Below are 18,850 nucleotides of genomic sequence, written 5' to 3' on the forward strand. Positions count from 1 at the left end.
TTGGACAGAGAGGAGCCCAGCAAACCTGAGCCCACGTGGATGGCTTCTCCTGAGCCAAGCTCTGAGGTGACTATGAATGGCCAGGGCCCAAACTCCCAGGACACTGGAATTGGTCAAGCTCACAATATCCTGCCAAAGACCATTCATTCCCTTTCACCTGGTGAGTTTAAACTGAATGAGGGCAATCCATCCATCTTCAGACAGACCATCACAGAGCCCAACAGTGACATATTGGGGGGGGTAGGATTATTTTATATACAAATAATAGGGTTGCTCCAGGCTGACCCTAAGTCTTAAGCTTTTTGTTATAGATAATAATAGATCATTTTTGTAATAAATCATAACAATAGTATCGTACTTTTGTTTCTAACTTTAGATTATATTTTAATGTTGACAATGCCTAACATTCCCTGTGTCATCTTACTACTGACTGTGTGACCTTGAGAAGTTTCTTTACCCCCAGGCCTCAGAATTCTCATCTTTAATATAAAGAATTGGACTAGATGACCCCAGGTGCTTTCCAACTTAAGAGTTTGATCTTATAATTACAGTAGAAGATATATACAATCTTATAATTGCCGGGAAGTCAAAAACACAAAAACCACAACGTGGAGCATTAGATCAATTAAATTTCTCAAACAATTATTAGTCACCAACTATATGCAGAATGTTCTGCTTAGGCAACTGAACAAGATCCCTGAAAATTGGAATAGTTGGATGTTGCAGAATAATTTGTGAACTCCCCAATGTCGGGCATTCTTTTCAGAGTCTTTATTCTGATGTCTTACTGTGATATCCAGTGGATTCTCAAAAGTTATACAGATTAAGTAGAAGTTCTGGAAGATTCTACCAGTCAATCAATTAGTCAACAAGCATTTCTTAATCACTTCCTATGTCCCAGAAGCCAGGCTATTCCCTGGAGATACAGAGAAAGGCAAATGTTGAAAAGTCTTTGAGTAGGAACTCGCAAGGGGTGATACGCTTCCTGAGGACTAGGCTGGCTTAAAGTCAAGGAGGGGCCCATGATGTTGCCTCTAGGTGACAAATTCTTTGACTGTGGCAAGTGGGCCAGTCCATCTAGTCTGTCTGTCTGTCTGTCTTTCTCTCTCCATCTATCCATTTATCTATCTATCCATCCATCCATCCATGATCTATCTATCTATCTATCTATCTATCTATCTATCTATCTATCTATCTATCTATCTATCATCCATCCATGATCTATCTATCTATCTATCTATCATCCATCCATCCTTCCATCTAGCTATCTATCTATCTAATCATCTATCATAGGGAGACAGATTATTTGAGGGACAGGGCAGAGTGAGACACATAGAACAAAGATGGAAAGTAAAAGAACTTGGGCTCATCTCTAAAGAATAGAGGGGAAACAGCATGAGACAAAGCTGCACGGCAGCAGGAGAGTGGGGGCACTTGCCTTTGAATGCCAGTCATAGGTCCTAGAAAAACCACTGAAGGATTCTGGGTAGAGGATGGAACACCAGATCTGGGCATAAGAAAAATGGATCTATCATTGAGTCTAAAGAATGGATTGAAGGGGGAAGGGAGGAGAGACAAAGAGACCTGTTGAAAGGCTCCTGCAGATTACTCAGTAAGGAGGGTATTTTCTAGGGTGGAGGCAGCGGGAGTAGGAGAAGAAATAAAAGCCAGCAGTCCCTTGGGGATGGGGCCCCTCTCTGGCCCTCAGCTTCCTCCTCAAAGAGGAAGTCGGGCTGTCAACTCAACTATAAATCTATGAAAATTTCCAAATCAACAGAGCTTGGCAACTGATTGCCATTGGGATGTGTCAAAGCTTCCCCTGGGGTTTAGAACATGAGAGATGTGAGTGAATGATAGTGTCCCCAATAGTGAAGTGACTTGAGCAAGAAGCTTTCCTGCCCTCGTGTTCCCCTTCCTCCTTCCCCCTCCTTTCCTCCTTCTGTCCCTTAAATTTGCTAATACCTGATAGTTGTTTGTACTTACTCTATATTTATTTTCCACATGGTTATCTATGTAAAGTCCAAGTCCCTTGATAACAGGGATTGTCCTTTTCTTTGTATTTTGCCCCAGAGTCTAGCCAAGAACCTCACGCAGAGCAGGGGCTTAACAAAAGCTTATAGATTGAAAGAGTGAAGGAGCAGCTCCTTTAGAGGGAAGGAAATGATGCTAAGTCCAAACCCTGGCTGTCCCCAATATGGTTGCATTCCTAATATGAGAAATCCTTTAGAAAAAAACTGATTTGTATATACATATGATAATGAGAGCTAGCATTCATATTTCATATACTCTGTGGAAGATATAAAAATAATTTGTATTTGTGAAAGATATGATAATAATATGCATTCATATTCCATATAATTTTATATCCATGGAAGAAAGACAAAAACAAACTAGTTTGGAAGCCCAGGGAGGGACAGTAAAATGTATGCTGATAAGGAAAAATATAAAATATGTAATCCTTTAAGAAAGAGTTTGGGGGTTTCTAACTGAAAACTTTTTTTTTATTATCTACAAGGCCATGGAAAACCACTGAAATTTCTTGAGGAGGGAAGTGATAGGAACCAGCTTCTGTATTTGGGCTGTCCGGCTGGAGAAGGCCTGGGGGCAGTGTAGACTAGAGGTGAGGGACCAGCTATTATTGCATTATGAAGTCAGATTAGAGATAACGGGCATCAAGGACCCACAGAAGAGGGCATTTGTCCTCATTGGTTAAAGGGGGAATGCCTCTGTCCTAAGGTTGTTGGGAGACTCAAATGAGATAATCTCCAGAAGTGCATGGGAACCTCTCGAGGGCTTTTCAATGTGATTATACCAGGTGATAAGGATGGACAACAGGAATGGGGTCCAGGTATTGAATTAATGCCCCTCCCTATATTGTCCAGGCTCCTGAAAGTTACTTCTTTTGGGGAACTTATGACCAGGGAGAGTTTTGAAAAACTGTTTCCAAGCATTACAGTGTCATTTAGTTTGTTATGTATGGGGATAATGGAAATTCTGAGTAGAACATGTTCCAATACAGAGAAAATATATGAGATTGGGATAATGAACTACTTTTCAGTATTACTGGAACCTTGTTTCTGAAAAGGAACGGCAGCTCTTACAGAGTGTGCACTGATAAGAAGAGGCCCCCATATCAGACTCAGACAAGGATAAAAAATAACTGAAAAAAGTCAAAATTATACTTTTGAGATAATCTTGAAGAAAAGAGATGTCTTTCTTCTCTGGGCATTGAAAGCAAAGAACCATAGATTTTAGAGCTATATGGGGCCTGAGAGTCCACCTGGACCAGAGTCCAATCCCTTTACTTTACTATGAGGAAATTGAGGCACACAGAAGAGAATGGACCTTTCCAAAGTCACACAGCTAAGGGCCAGGGCTAAGATTTGAATTCAGGTCCTTTTACTAAATCCCATAGGATGCTTTCAATTATACTACTCTGGGGTATGTCTAATCCTGGCTCCATTTCTGCTTTTCCAGCTGTTAGATGGCAGAAAGCTCCAACCCTGAAGTCAAGAGGACCTGAGTTCAAATGTGACCTCAGACACTTACTAGCTGTGTGACCCTGAGTAAGACACTAAAATTACTGCCTGCCTCAGTTTCTTCAAATGTAAGATGAGAATAATATGAATACTACTTTCTAGGATTGTGGATAATAATGGCATCTCGTTCTCACGGTCGTTATGAGGAACGAAGGAGATAATGATGCAATGTGCTTGCCTAGCTCCTAGCACGGAGCAAGTGTTATTAAAAGGCTAGTGATTATTATCATTATTTTTACTTGTATAAATATATTTTATATATGTAAATAAATATATTTATATGTTTTTATCTAGATATATTTAAATATGAAAAGCCCTATGGAAATGTTTGTTTACAAAAAGTCCAACCTTCTCCAGGAAGCCTCCTTGGATCTCCCCAGCTGTTGCTGCTTTCCCATCCGCCAATACTCATTTTGTATACTGGACTCCAATGACTAGCGGAGAGACTGAGGCTGAAGGCCTTTGCTTAACTGGGCCTCACTTCAATCCGATTCATGTATAAGCCAATACATCACTTTGTGATGACACTGATCCTTTCTGAGAAGGAAAGATTGCCATCACCACCAATAGAAAGTAAGTGCCTTGAGGGCAGAGATGCTTTCACTTTTGTCTTCATAACCTTGGCCCCTAGAACACCTTTCTGGTCCCTGGTAAGTCCTTTAAAGATGCTAGTCATTATTTTTATTATTGATTTATTAAAATAATTGCAGCACTTTTGATTTTTAGCAAAGCTACTTTTTGTACTCTTAATAAATTAATACTATGTAATTTGTTAAAAAAAATTAGGGTTTTTTGTCTAATAAACCATTAAACAACTACGGCAACCATCAACCCTTTCATGCTCCTACCAAGATGGCTTAGATTTTAATTTTTACAATTTTACAATTACAAAAATTGACAATTTTTCATGAAAATTCCTCACGTTCCTTTAGAGGAGTTATAATGGATCTAGAATCTTCCTGGTAGTAAGCAGAGGGGAAATACGAAGTTGGAAGGGCCTCCGATGGAGGCTTGTTCCTGAACTGTGTAATCCTGGGGGAGTAGCATAACTTTGCTGAACTCTGGTCACCTCTAAGAATGACTTCAATATCTTTGGCCGTCCAGCCGAGCGATAGGAAGCCTAGTAGAAAACCAAGGTCTCCGTCATGGAAGCAGTCTGTACGGTAAACATTTAAAAAATAACTGACATCCAAATAACATTTAAACTCGGCCCAGCCATTTAGAGACATTACTTCATTTCAGGCAACCACCACAGGAGGTGGGTCTAAGGTTGAACTGGAGAAGGAAACGGCAAGAGGCTTTGCCAAGAAAACCCCAGACGGGGCCACAACAGAAATGATTGAACAACCACAATGCTAAGTGAGCTTTCCCCCTTTTTCCAGACAGTTAAACTGAGGTCCCTCAAGGCCAGATGATTTGTCCCTGGTCACACAGGGGAGAAGTTAAAGAGATAAAATTTGAACTTATTGCCTGGAAAGTCAGGATCCTATCAACTAGAGTTCCACAAGGGCACAGAAGGCTGAGGGAGATTGTGAAGTTTCATATTTCCAGAAAATGCAGTCTAATCACTTGTTCATACTTGTCCTGATCTTGAGATGGGTTGGGGGGAAAAACCTGGAAAAAGTCCCCGCAGACTGAGCCATCATTAAAACATGTTCTCTGTGGGAACCTTTGTTTCAGCAAGTAGCAACAAAACCTTCACCTGGGAAACAGGCAATTTAATTAGTCACTGTAAATGTGCCAGCCCCTTCCCTCCCAGCCTCTGCCTTCTCATTAAAGGGATAATAAGGCCTAAGTACTTCCTCCATCAGCCCAATGAAATAGAGAACAGAGTTGAGACCAAAGCTTTGTGCGCTGCTATCAGAAGCTGCTGAATTCAAATACCTTTAATCCTCGAACTAGCATTTGTCTTTCTGTGATGAAGAACCTTCTCAGGATAATAGATTGAGAACACTTGGGAAGGTTAGAGACCCTCCAGCCCTGCAAAGATGAGGGACTGGAAGATTAATGATTATTTCTAAGTATTGGAGACAGAATTTGAATCCAGTCCCTCTACGTCTGAGAACCACTTCATGTTCTACTATATGAAGTTGCCCCTAACTCATTGTTAGCTAGTGCTCACTAACCTACATCTCCATATATTATTTCCTTTTATCCTTACATCACCTCTGGGAGATAGAAACTATAACTGTCACCATGTCGCAGATGAGGAGATTGAGGTAGATGGAGGTTAAGTACCTTGCCCAGGTCACAGTTAAGTACATGAGGTAGGATTAGCGTATATCTTTCTAACTCCAGGTCTAACAGCATCCCTACTATATAATTTAGCTGCCTTTCTTTAATATGAAAAACGGTATCAATAAAATCGAAATTGGAAATATATGTAATGGGGAGAAAAACTAAAGGCTTTCCAATAAGATCAGTGTAAAGTAAGGATGTCCATTGTATCACTAGTAGTCAATGTGGTTCTAGAAATATTAGTTTTGATAATAAGACAAGGAAAAATACTGGGAATATATATATATATATACATAAATAATATATATATATATACATACAGGTAAAGAGGAGGCAAAATTAACTCTTTGCAGATTATATGAAAAAACCAAGTAATTATAAAACAAATGGAAAAGAATCAACTTTTGTATATTTTACTCACAAAATCCAACATGAATAGAGAAAAGACACTTCTTTCAAAATAACTTCAAAATGTATAAAATATCTGAGAGCCAATCTACTATTCAAGGCAATCTCAGGATGTAAATGAATACCTCTAAAACACTATTTAGAAAAATAAAGGAAGATAAATAATTGGAAAGCTTTTCATTGTTCACAAGTGATCCTCTACAAGATAATGCAAATGACAGTTATCAAATTAATTTATAGATTTAGTGTCTTTCCAATGAAACTGTCAAGGGCTTATCAAACTAAATAAATCAATAAAAATTAATCTGAAGAAACAAAAGATCAATAATGTCAATAGAAATAATAAAATAAAGTAGGAGTAAAAGAACTCACATTATCAGACATCAAATTATACTACTAATAAGTAATAATTAAAGCTATTTAGTATTGGTTTAAAAAATAAATTAATTAAAGAATAAACTAGGTAAGTAAGATCCAAAGTAACTGAATATTGAGATCCTCGTATGGGATAAATCCAAGGACACCAACTACTAGAACAAAGACTCACTATATGACAAAATTTTTTTTGTGAAAATTGTAAGGCTTATGCAATAATCTCCAGATAACTATAAATTTTAAATATAAAATACCACATCATTTAAAAATTAGAGAATAGAAGGATCTTCCTTCTCTCAAAGCTCCCCAAAATAGAAATTATGCAACAAAGATAAAACAATTTTAGCTCTAAAACACTCAGAATATAAAAGAAAGAGTTAAAAAAAAATCACCCATGAACAGAAGGTCCCCGGCTCTGAGCTCATTTGGCACTCCTCCTCTACCTCCCTTGCTACTTGTAGTCAGAAAATACTAACAGATCCAAGGATCCAATACAGATTTACAACAAAATGTGCCACACATGCACCCTTTCCAGTGCTTTGGAGAACCCTGTCTCCCAGCTAGACAAGGGCACCAGGACTGTGGCAGCCTACCACCACTGCTGTAGCCCTTTAGGAGGAAAAGCCTGCCAGGGGCCACAACCCAGTAGCCCTATTGCTGCAAAACTTTCAACTCTTTGTGCTAGACGAGAGAAGTAGAAGTATCAGACATCAAATTATACTTCAAATGAGTAATAATAAAACTATTTAGTATTGATTAAAAATTAATTAAAGGAATAAACTAGATTAGTAAGATCCAAAGTAACTGAATTTTGAGATCCTCGTATGGGATAAATCCAAGGGCACCAACTACTGGAGCAAAGACTCACTATATGAAAAAAATTTCTGTGAAAGTTGTAAAACCTTATACTACAATAATATCCAGATAACTCTAAATTTTAACTGTAAAATGCCACATCATTTAAAAAATTAGAGATTAGAACAGGAGTCTAAATCTGTGAAAGGGTTCAGGGAGGGGAAGCAGTGCAGCTATCTACCAAATCTTAGGAAAAGGACACAGCATATCTCTGGAACCAGCTCTGATTTTCTAAATTTTAAAAAATTGTAGTGTAAAAGGAAGCCAAGATATTTTGAGAACCAGTCATCAAGAAAACTGACTTCCAAGAAGGAAGTCAGAGTGTGAATGGGAGAAGATTGGGAGGTCGGGGGGGGGGGGCAATGGCAGGGGGAGCAGGGTTGGAGATTGAAATTATCAAAGATTTCAAGAAGAAAACTCAAAGACCATGACCATAAACAGATGACCCAATAGGTTAAAATCTGGCCTTTGCATTTAGTGAACAAGTTCAGGCAACTTTGAATAAACGTTGCAAAGCAAAGGAATTCTTGAGACAGAGGAACCTGTGGAATCTGAAGAAAACAAGAAATCACAAGATACTCTGTTCCTGAGCAATTCAAAAGTGAAATGAGAATTGTGAGAGCCGTATGGCCTATATAGCAAAAATAATGGGCCGAATAGAAAAAAAAATGGAATAGAAAAATAGAATCAGTGATCTTACCCAAGAAACTAAAGAACAATAGATTGGGAATGCAAAAATATAGAAGTGAAAAACAATTCAGAAGAAGCAAAGAAAAATTAAAAGAAAAAATACTATATAAAAACACAAATAGTTAGTTTTCTCTTTTTCCATACGTAAAAACTTTTTATGCATGTAGTTTGTTTTGACATTATAAACATTTATAGGTTACCACTACTTCATGAGAGGCATCTTGCAATAAAGCAAAATAATTACATGAAACGGATAATATGGTGACCTCATTCTACATTTCTAGCACTTCATCCCCTTTCCTTCCCCATCTTCTTTTTAAAAAGTTAACAATAATATATTTTTTTCCTTTATACCCTTCATTATCATTGAAAAAAGGTAAAAAAATTTATTGCAATAGATACTCATAGTCAAGCAAAATGAATTATATATATATGTATATATAGGCAAAGATGACAAAAATGGAAAATGACAAATGTTGGAAGGGTTGTAAGAAAATAGGCATATCCATGTACTGTTGTATTTATGAATGGGCTTAACTCTTCTGGAAAGTCAAATGGAATTATACACAAACAATTATTAGATAGGTTTCTTTGACCCTATCTAATACTAGATATACTACCACTAGGCCTATATAACCCAGCGATTTAAAAAAAATACTTTTTAGTTTTATTTGTACAAAAAATATTTATAATAACTTTTTTCTGTGGGCAAAACCCCTGGAAAATGAGGAGATCTCCACCAACCAAAGAATAATTGAATCAGTTGTGATATGTAAATGTAACAGAATACTATTGGACTGTAAGAAACGAGGAAATAGGTGAATTCTCAGAGACATGAGAAGACTTCTTTGAGTTGATGTGGAGCAAAGTAGAACATATAGCAAATTTGGAATAAAACCAGGAGAACAATACTATAAAAATGAAAATTCTGAAGACTTTTGTAAACGAATGAAGAAGGAAATGAGCCGAATCAGGAAAATAATTGATGCACTGACAACAACACCTTCAAGACAAACAACTTTGAAAGACTTCAGGAACTCTGGTCAGTAGTGAGTTTTCAAATGAAAACCCACATGTTGTCAACAACCATATGGAAAAATGTACCAAGTCATGAATAATAAGAGAAATTCAAATAAAATCGACTCTGAAGTGTTACATTTCACCTATCAGATTGGCAAAGATGACAAAATATGAGAACCGTCAATGCTGGAGGGACCGTGGGAAAAATAAGGTTGGTAATGCTATTTAAAGGTCTATCTCATAATGGAAAACAATTTAGAATTATACTAAAAATGGTACAAATAATAGATGGCCTTTGACCCAACAATACCATAATAAGGTACATATTTCAGGAGAGATTCCATATCTACTGCCGCTTCATGGTCCAGTGGATGGAATGTTGGATCCTCAAGTCAGGAAGACCTCAGCTCAAATCCAGTTTCAGACACTTAATAGCTTTGTGACCCCAGCAAATTACTTAATGTCTACTTCATTTTCCTCATCTGTAATGGGGATAATAATAAAGTCTACCTCCAAGAGGTATAATGAGGATCAAATGAGATATCTATCAAGGATTTGGCACAGCATTAGGAATGTTGTTTAACCATTTCAGTTGTGTCTGACGCTTTGTGATCCGATCTGGGGTTTTCTTGGAAAGGATATTGGAATGGTTTGCCATTTCCTTCTTGCTTCTCCTTCCTTCAGATAAGGAAACTGAGACAAACATGGTTAAATGATTTGTCAAAGGTCATACCTGCCAGAATAGATAGTTTGGGGTTTTTTTTGGGGGGGGGGCTTTTTGGTTTTTACAAGGCAATGTGGTTAAGTGATTGCCCAAAGATCACAACCTAACTGTTAAGTAGCTGAGGTCAGATTTGAACTCAGTCCTCTGACTCCAAGGCTGGTAATTTATCCACTGTGCCATGCACCTATCCCCAGAGTAGATATTTAATAAATGTCTATTTCTTTCCTATGCAAAAAACACTTGGAATAGCATTTTTTTTTAGTAAAAGAGAAATGGAAGAAAAGTGGGCTCCCCATTCACTGGGGATGCATAAATTTTGGAATATGATAGAATTATTAAGAATAATAATAAGAGAAATTTGAGAGTTGTTTGGTATGAATAGATACAGAGTGAAGGAAGAAAAACTGGAAGAACAATTTATAGAGAAACTAAAATAACGTAAAGGAAGACCACACTTGAAAACACTGAAACTCTGATCCATGGGGTCATTCCTTCTGGGGAAGCAGTGATAAGGACTCCCTGTCTCTCAGTGGACCTAGCATGCTCTACAGGGAGAGAATGTAGCATACATTTTCACATATGGTCCATGTGTGGATTTATTTTTGCTTGGCTGCACTAACTTGTTATAAGCAAAGATTGCTTCTAAGGGAGGGAGAGAAATGGAATGGGATACGAAATGGGAAATGTGAGTGACGTCCCCTTAAATAACAGCAAAATTTGAGAAAAGATGAAATTAAACTGGGGGGGGTAACTTGATTCTGATATTCCTAAAATTCCATATTTAGTATTATTTCAAGAATGACTGTAAAGAGGACCCTCCCTCCAAACATCCCATGAGCCCTGCAATGCATAAAAGTGTACAATTAAAGATTCATTTCTTTTGTTTCAGACTTAGTCTCCTATTAAAATGCAAAAGTACTCCTTAAAGTAGGGGTTCTAAGCCTAGCCTGTGTCATGGACCCCTTTGCTGGTCTGGTGAAATCTATAAACCTTCATCTTAGAATTTTGTCTAATCGAAGAGTCTGCTAAATTTCAGTTTTAGGTTAATGAAAATGAGCATGATTTTTTTCCCCATTCACAGATCCAAATGCCTTAAAGGGATACATTATGCCTTAATACAAGAAGATCTGGCCACAACTCTCCTCGACTGAAAACTCTTCAATGGCTCCCCATTGCACAAACTTATCAGTCTTGGATTTAAAGCTGCCCACAGTGTCTCCAGCCCAACTTCCCATATCTCTCTTCTTTCCTCCTGAGGCAATGAGGATAGAGCTGGGCTAGATTTGAAATTAAAATAAAAAATCTAAACTAAAATTCTGCCTCTGATTCTCATTGCCTTCATTGTCCTGGGTTAGCCACCTTTTTGAGTCTCAGTTTCCCCATCTATAAACTGTGCAACCCCAAGAGGCTGGTTGTGGAGGTCCAACGGGACACCCTACGTGAAACTCAGTAAATGTCCACTTTTACTTCCTTGGAGCTCAATATTCTAGCCAAACTGGGCTTTCAATGTTTCCCAGGCTCCACAGCTTATCTCTGGACTAATTACCCCCCTACCCCGCATCCTCCTCGATGGATGCTTCCTTATCTCTGTCTCCCAGAATCCGTATCTTCTTGTCAAACCCTGCTTCGGAGACTCCCCTGGTTTATGCCTCCTCCTCCTCCTTTCTCCTTCTTGAAGTTACCTTGTATTTATTTGTCATTCTAAAGCCAGATAGGACCGCTGAGATAATTTCCTCCCTCCTCGGGCTGCTTGCTTGCTTTCGGATGAAGGGCAGAAGCCCAGAGAATGGGAAGTGATTTACCCAAGATCACACAGGAGCAAGGGGGCAGCTCTCCAGATTCTAGGCTCTTTGCCCTGTCCTATGGATGTGTTAGAGCATTCCTTAATGGGACACATACCAGCTATTTGAGTCAGAGACTGTTTTAAGTTTTTCTTTCTATGCACAGCACCATGATTCACCTATACACAAAGCTTCATAAAGGTTTCTTGAGGTTTGGAATTCTTAGTCACTCACACCTTAGTTTGAATGAAGTTGTAAGTTCTCAAGAGTAGCATTTGACAGTGAAGGAGTATATACATACATACATATATATATATATATACACATATATATATATATATATGTGTGTGTATGTGTGTGTGTGTGTGTGTAATATATATAAGAGTAATATATATTAGACTGGGGGTCATACACTTAAAAATTATAATTGATTTCTATAAAATCCTCTATTTTATTTATATATTTAAAAACATAATTCTGACAAGGGACTAGAATGGTCTTAGGAAAAGTGACTATAAGTAAAGGATGAGTGAATTCAATGTATAGAAATCACGGTGCTGGTGGGTGCAGATACACAGACATAAAACAAAGTCTGCCCTCAAAGAGCTTATAATATAAAAAGAGGTAAGAAAATATAAAAGATGAAATTTAAAATAATTATCAAAGGGAGAGAATACTAATAACTGAGGGGGAACAGGAGAGGTGCCAAGTAGGAGGTGCCACTTGGGCTGGGCTTTGATGGAATCAAGGGGCTCTGAGAGAAAGAACATCCAGAGTCAGGGAGGTGGGAAATGCCATGTCATGGATGTATGTGACTGGCGTGACTGGGTGGGAGGCAGTTATGTGAAAGAAGCCTGAAAAGGTGAGGGAGATGATCATTTTTAACATCAGGAAAACCAACCAGTGAATGTTTTACTTCAAGACTGCCTTTCTAAGATGTGGGCAGCAGAGGTCGCTCAAGACATCTCAACCCATCCTTGTCTTCCTTCAAAAACTTGAGGCCCTTGGAAACTAACAGGACCAGAATTACAGAACATTAGAGCTGAGAAGGGATCCTAGAAGCCATCCAGTTCTTCTCCTTCATTTTACAAAAAGGGAAACTGAGGCTCGGAGAGACAACTGTCATAATACTGCACAGTTGTATCCATCTTACTGACTGCATCATTTACTAGGCAGTCCATCCGCTCATAAGGGACAGAAGAATTATTCCAAAGGATTCAGGCATCCATTAGTGAACTAAGCAGGATGACACAGTGCTATAAATAACGGACCATATCTGTGGTGGATGGAACAGAAAAGCAGTTGTACCTGGAGATGTTGGGGGGTATTTGTGATTGGGAAGATACAAAGTCACCTAAAGCATTCTTGATTTCTTAGGAGTTCTTTGTCACCACGGAGTGTTTTGTTCAACAAGAGAGCTGGTCTTGAGGTCAAGGGACCTGATTTCAAATTGCATTTCTTTCACTTATCGGTGTGACCTCCAAAATGAGGGAGTTACACTAGCTGTCCTTTTTAAAATCCCCTTTTGACTCTAAAGTTATGATTCGGCTACTTTAATAGTATAACTGCTGGCATGTGAGAGAGCAGGATTTTTTTTTTAATTTTCAAAAGGAGTCTTTATACTGGGAAAATAAATTAATAAAAGATAGAGGGAGGTGGCATAGTACAGTAGAGACAGAAATGTGGGTTCAAAACTTGCTTCCAATGCTTGTTTCCAATGGAAGCTTGGACAAGCCCCTGAATTTCCCTAGGCTCAGTTTCCTCACCTATAAAATGAAGAAATTAGGCGAGATGACCTTTAAGAACACGTCCAACTCCAGATCAGTGGGATTCCTAATATCCAAGACATTTGGGGAAATTCTTCAAAGACATGTGGAGGGCAGAAAGAAACTTGTTTCTCTCTCTTATAGCCAGAGTTAGCTCGAGTCTGGAGAAGCTGGGTTCCAGCCTTCTCATTTTCATGTTTGACGGAGCTGCAGTTCATCTTGTCGTAGAGGAAATCTTGGACAGATTATGTTCCGTAACTAGTCTGTTCCCTCTGTGTTTCACCCAGTTGCTTAAGTCTCCCAAAACTACTTCGGATCCACCTACAAGCTCCTACTTGCATTTCCTTGGGCCATTCCTTGGTCTCTCTTTAGCACCCCCTAATTCCTCCCTTATACCTTTCCTAGAAATGCACACCAGACCCTGCTCCCCATATATACACTAACTTTATCCCTACTGGTTGCTGATTTAGCCCCGTTGCAACACGCGAGGCTATTCTAGCGTTCCCTCTTTTCTTTATTCTCTACTTTGGGCTGTTTCCTCTGCTACTGTGCTGGCTGCTATTATTGTCCAATCCTCTATTACCTCCTTACCTCAACAGGATAAACCTTTTCTCTTCCTAAAAATTAAGACAAAACAAAAAACTATCTTCCGCAATGATTATCAATCAGAAATCGAATAGTGGAAAACTCACCAGGCAATTGGTCCTTCTAGATAAAACGGGGGGAGACATAAAGGTGAGGGAGAAGACACTGGATTAGATCTCCTGAAAAGCTCACCAGCTTCTGGGGTTGTGTAGGAAAAGGGCACACTCCACTCCTGCCTGTACCTTCTTCCCATCTGTCGGCATCGAGCTTGAAACACATATGTGGTACTGGGTTCCAGATTGTACTCTATGTATTGCACTGATGTTAGATTGACTTCTAGTTCTTTAACCTGAAATTGAGAAATAGAGGCAGATTTAGGCTTAGGAAAAGCTTCCCGGCAAAGCCATTCAAAGGTAGAATGAGCTGCCTGGGAGATAACAGGTTTCCCTCACCGCCATGTGGAGTAGAAGAGTTTCTCATGGAAAGTTGTCTCTTGTGCAGAAACTCATAGAGAGCTGGGAAATTCATTAATTTTTTTATTTGCTTAAGGCAATGGGGTTAAGTGACTTGCCCAAGGTCACACAAGCTAGGCAAGGTGGCTGAGGTCAAATTTGGACTCAAGTCCTCCTGATTCTAGGGCCAGTGCTCTATCCACTGTGCCACCTAGCTGCCCCACTGTGCCACCTAGCTGTCCCAAATTCATTAATTTTTAAAAGCCCTATCAATCTAATCACCAATTTGATTTATTAAGAGCAGTGTACTAGGGGAAAGTAAGCCTGCCCTCAGCGAGCTTACAGCCCAAGGAAGGAGGCAACTTGCATAGAAATAACTACAAAAAGACACAGAGATGAGTTACAAAACAACCTTAAAGAGGGGAGACCAGGAAAGGTGGGATTTGAGCTGAGTCCCTGGAAGATGAAAGGGCAGTGAGGACCATGGAGAACACTCTAGGCACTGGAGACAAGATGAAGAAATAGGTTAAGAAAAACTCCCAGGGACAGGAAAGTACAGAATAGACGATGCATAATTAGGCTTCAAACTTTCAATGTTAAAAAAAGAAAATGCTTTTCAATTGTACACACACAGTGTTCACTAGACTGTTCACCACCGAGGGGAGGAGGGCGGGAAGAGAGGGTGGAAGGAAATGATGTAAACAATAAATATGGATGTGGATGAGTGCTGAAAAACTTTCATAATGAGTAATTGGAAAAATAAAATATCAATCAAAAATTTAAAATCCAAAATGTTTTCCACACTGAACTTTGCAACAATAAGAATAACAAATAAATAATAGGATAATCATGATAATAATCGCTAGCCCATAGAGAGAGCTTTAAAGTTTGCAAGGAACTTTTCACATGGTATCTCCTTTGATCCTTACAACAAACCGTTTGAAATAGGTCATATTATTATGCCCATTTTACAGATGAGGAAACTGAGGTTTAAAGGTTAATTGACTTGCCCAAGGCTACCCAAAGTGGTAGGATCTTCCTCTAAGGACAGTAGCAAGGGGATATTCTCCGCACTATAAAACCACCTAACTGGAAAGATAAGCCGATACAAAGGTGGGAAATGGGAAGTGAGAGTCAGAATTTGAAGGCAAGTCTCTGCTCTTGCTAATTATACAGAAATGTTCAACTGCATCCTATTTGGGACAGAACAGATGAGATATCTGTTTCCAGCTGTTCCTTGGGCCACCAGCCCTGACTAGGAAAATGAATCTTTCCACCTACTAGGAATGAGCTATAATAATGTTTGTCCTTCATTTTTGAAGAAGACCATGACATCAGGGAGGTGATGCCATAAAAAGCACATGAATTGGATGGAGTGAGGGGGGCTGTGCTAAGTCACCGGTCTCACTGTCTCTTCCAGAACCCTCTGGGTCAGTGGCCAGATAGGAATGAGGACACCTGGAGATGCCCCGGATGTGAGGCCATCAGGGTTAAGGGACTTGCCCAAGGTCACACAACCAGGATGTGGCAAGTGTCTGAGGCTGGATTCTAATTCCCCTCCTCCTGAATCCAAGGCCAGTGCTCTATCCACTGTACCACCTAGCTGCCCTTATGAATGAGTTATAGATGAAAATTAAATTTCTTGTGGAATTTAAAATTGCTCATTTTTATAGTAAGTGCTTGACTTTTTTTTCTTTCTTCATAATGTCCAGATACTATGAAAAGTCTGAGAGGGAGTGTGGTGTATAGGCTAGAGATCTGGCCTCAGAGGCGGGAGTCCTGCCTCCGCCTCCTGGTCAATGTGATGCCGGTCATGTCATCTGACTTTCAGGGACCTAGGCAACCCTCTAAATATTAGTTTGAAAGAAGGTGCTAAACTGCAAGGATGAAAGGAATTCCTTCCTCCAGAAAGTTCCCTAAGTCAGTGAAATCCCAAGTCCAGTCCCTATCCTTATGAAAGGCAAATAGAATGAATCCTGGAAGTGAAGGAAAAAAAGTCAGTACTAAAGACCAAAGGGGAATTGGGAAAATGTGGCTGAAGATGCCAGAGAAAGCAACTGAAACTTCCCAAGGTGCCTCTCTGGGAAGCAAGTTTGACTGTGATGTTGGGAAGATAACTCAGCTGCCTGGATCAATAGGATGGAGATAGGAACCATCAGGGTCACCTGGAAGATGCAGCCACATTGGCTCTAGTGATTTCTCGAGAAATCCACAGGGAGATGGAGAAGTTGGGGACAAGATCAAGAGAAGTTCAGCCAAGCATTAACCGAATGGAATGGGTAGCGATGGGAGTGGGGGGGGGCTCATAAGCTATTCCCCCTCTCCCTACAGTGAGGACTGGTTGGTTTTTGAACCAGTTATTTTATTCTAAGAAAACACATTAAGTAGAAGTATATTTTATACGACTCCAACATACATAATTGTTACCATATTTCTCGCCTCCTCAATGGCTGGGGGGGAGGGAGGGAGAGAATCTGAAATTTTTAAAAACCAAATGATAAAAGTAAATAAAGAAAATATATGATAATAGCTAACATTTTAATGATTTCAATACCCTTTGTAAATGTTTTCTGTTCCTCACAATTGTCTGAGAGGTCAGTACTATGGTCATTACCATGCTATTTTACAGAAAAGAAAACAGACATTGTTCCATGATCCAAACTGCAAGTCTGGGAAGCTCATAGATTATGGGCAACTCAGCTTTCTTAATCTTCTGTCTTAGATGATCTCCCATTTATTCTACAGAAATCTTATTTGTACGCAGGCATTTGTCTCTCTCGTTTGACTGAGAGCTCCTTGAGGGCTAGTTTTCTTTGAATTAGTAGTGTCTGGCACCTAATAGGTGCTTAATGAATACTTGTGACTTGGTGATTTAATCTGCTTGCTAAAGTGTAATTCTTCCCACCTTTTCTAGAGCAAGTACCTAATTTTATTGTTTCATGATTCCCTCCATTCCCCCGTTGTCTTTATGTTACAATTATTGGTCTGACATGATTCTAACCTGTTCAGTCAATGAACACATTTTAAATATCAGACATTATTTTGTTTGTGTATTTGGGATCCCAGCACCTAGCTGATTTGTGACTCTTGTCGATGAGCCAACTCAACTTGGCCACCCCAGGATACTAGACTCTGCCTTATCAAGCCCTGGCTAGAAACTCAGAAGGACACAGAGGCCTAATTTCACTAAAAGTACCAAACTGGATGCCGCCCCCCTCAGATTTTGGGGCACAAGAAAGTAAATGGCCAATTAAAGACTGGGCTGGAGGCAGAGGTCATGGAGGCAAATGGTCATTGACTTTGGAATTGGAACACTTGGCTTCAAATCCCATCTTTTACTTGTAACTAATATGAGACTGTGTCATATGATTGACACCAGAGGGCTTCAGGTTGCTCATGTGTAAAAATAAGGGAATTCAATTCGATTCTACAAGCATTTCTCATATGCCCAATTTGTGGTAGGCATTAGGGATGCAAAAAATGGAATATTTCTTGCCCTCAGGGAACTTATGTACATTCTCCTGGAGGGAAATAGCATATATATTGATAAATATATAGAAAATGAGTCAGAGTCATATCAGAAGGAAATGAGAGTTCTGACTATAGGAGGCAGGACTTGAGCCCACTCTGGCAAGGAGAAAGGAATTCCAAGAAGGGGAGATAAGGCGGGAGAGAATCCCAAGAATGGGGAAGAATCTGTGCAAAGATAGGAGAGGAGAAGGCCAGAGGTGAATAAAGAGAAGTAATCATCCAGTTTGACTGGAGCCTATTTTGTAGGTGTGGGGAAGCCCCAGATGTGCCCCTATCTGGGAAAGATGGGTTAAAGTCAGGAAGATTTATGAAGGACCCACTATGTATCAAGTGCTACAAAGAACTGAGCACATCCCCTATCTAAAATGCAGGGTGTCCCCAAGAGTGGCAAGGAAGGAAGCCATAGAGGGAAGGACTTTCAATGCCAGAGCAAGAAACTTGTGTTTGACTTAGTAGTAATAAGGAGCCCATGAACCCTCTTAAGGAGAGGAGAGATTATACTTCTGCCATCCTTCAGCAGCCTGAAGATGATGTTTGTCCTTTAGTTTTGAAGAAGACCACAACATGAGGGAGTTGATGCTGTGACAAGCAAGTGAACTGGATTTGAGTGATGGGGTGGTGCGCTGTCACCAGACTCACTTTCCCCTCCAGAGCCATCTGGGTCCAGTGGCCAGACATGAATCAGAACATCTGGAGATGGTCCTGGATGGGAGCCAATCAGGGTTAAAGGACTTGCCCAAGGTCACATAGTAAGCATCAAGTATCTGAGGCATCCAAGACCCTTTTCCTAGGCAGTCTGTGTGAGAGGTGTTCAGAGGCTAGGGCTGTGGCAATGTGAGTGGCAAAGAAGGTGATGGGGGAGAGATATTTTGGGGTAAAATCAACA

At 39.6% G+C, this 18,850-nt stretch overlaps 1 protein-coding gene across 1 annotated transcript in view; it reads right to left on the reverse strand.

The window, feature by feature from the left end:
• The window catches only part of IL23R (interleukin 23 receptor), a 61,851-nt gene that overhangs the window by 20,744 nt on the left and 22,257 nt on the right, over window positions 1–18,850 (reverse strand). The window contains exon 6 of the mRNA XM_074221225.1: window positions 14,174–14,330. Coding sequence (XP_074077326.1) covers window positions 14,174–14,330 — 157 coding nt within the window. The remainder of the gene's footprint in view (window positions 1–14,173; window positions 14,331–18,850) is intronic.

Source organism: Macrotis lagotis, chromosome 2 (genome assembly GCF_037893015.1).
Source record: "Macrotis lagotis isolate mMagLag1 chromosome 2, bilby.v1.9.chrom.fasta, whole genome shotgun sequence".
NCBI lineage: Eukaryota > Metazoa > Chordata > Mammalia > Peramelemorphia > Peramelidae > Macrotis > Macrotis lagotis.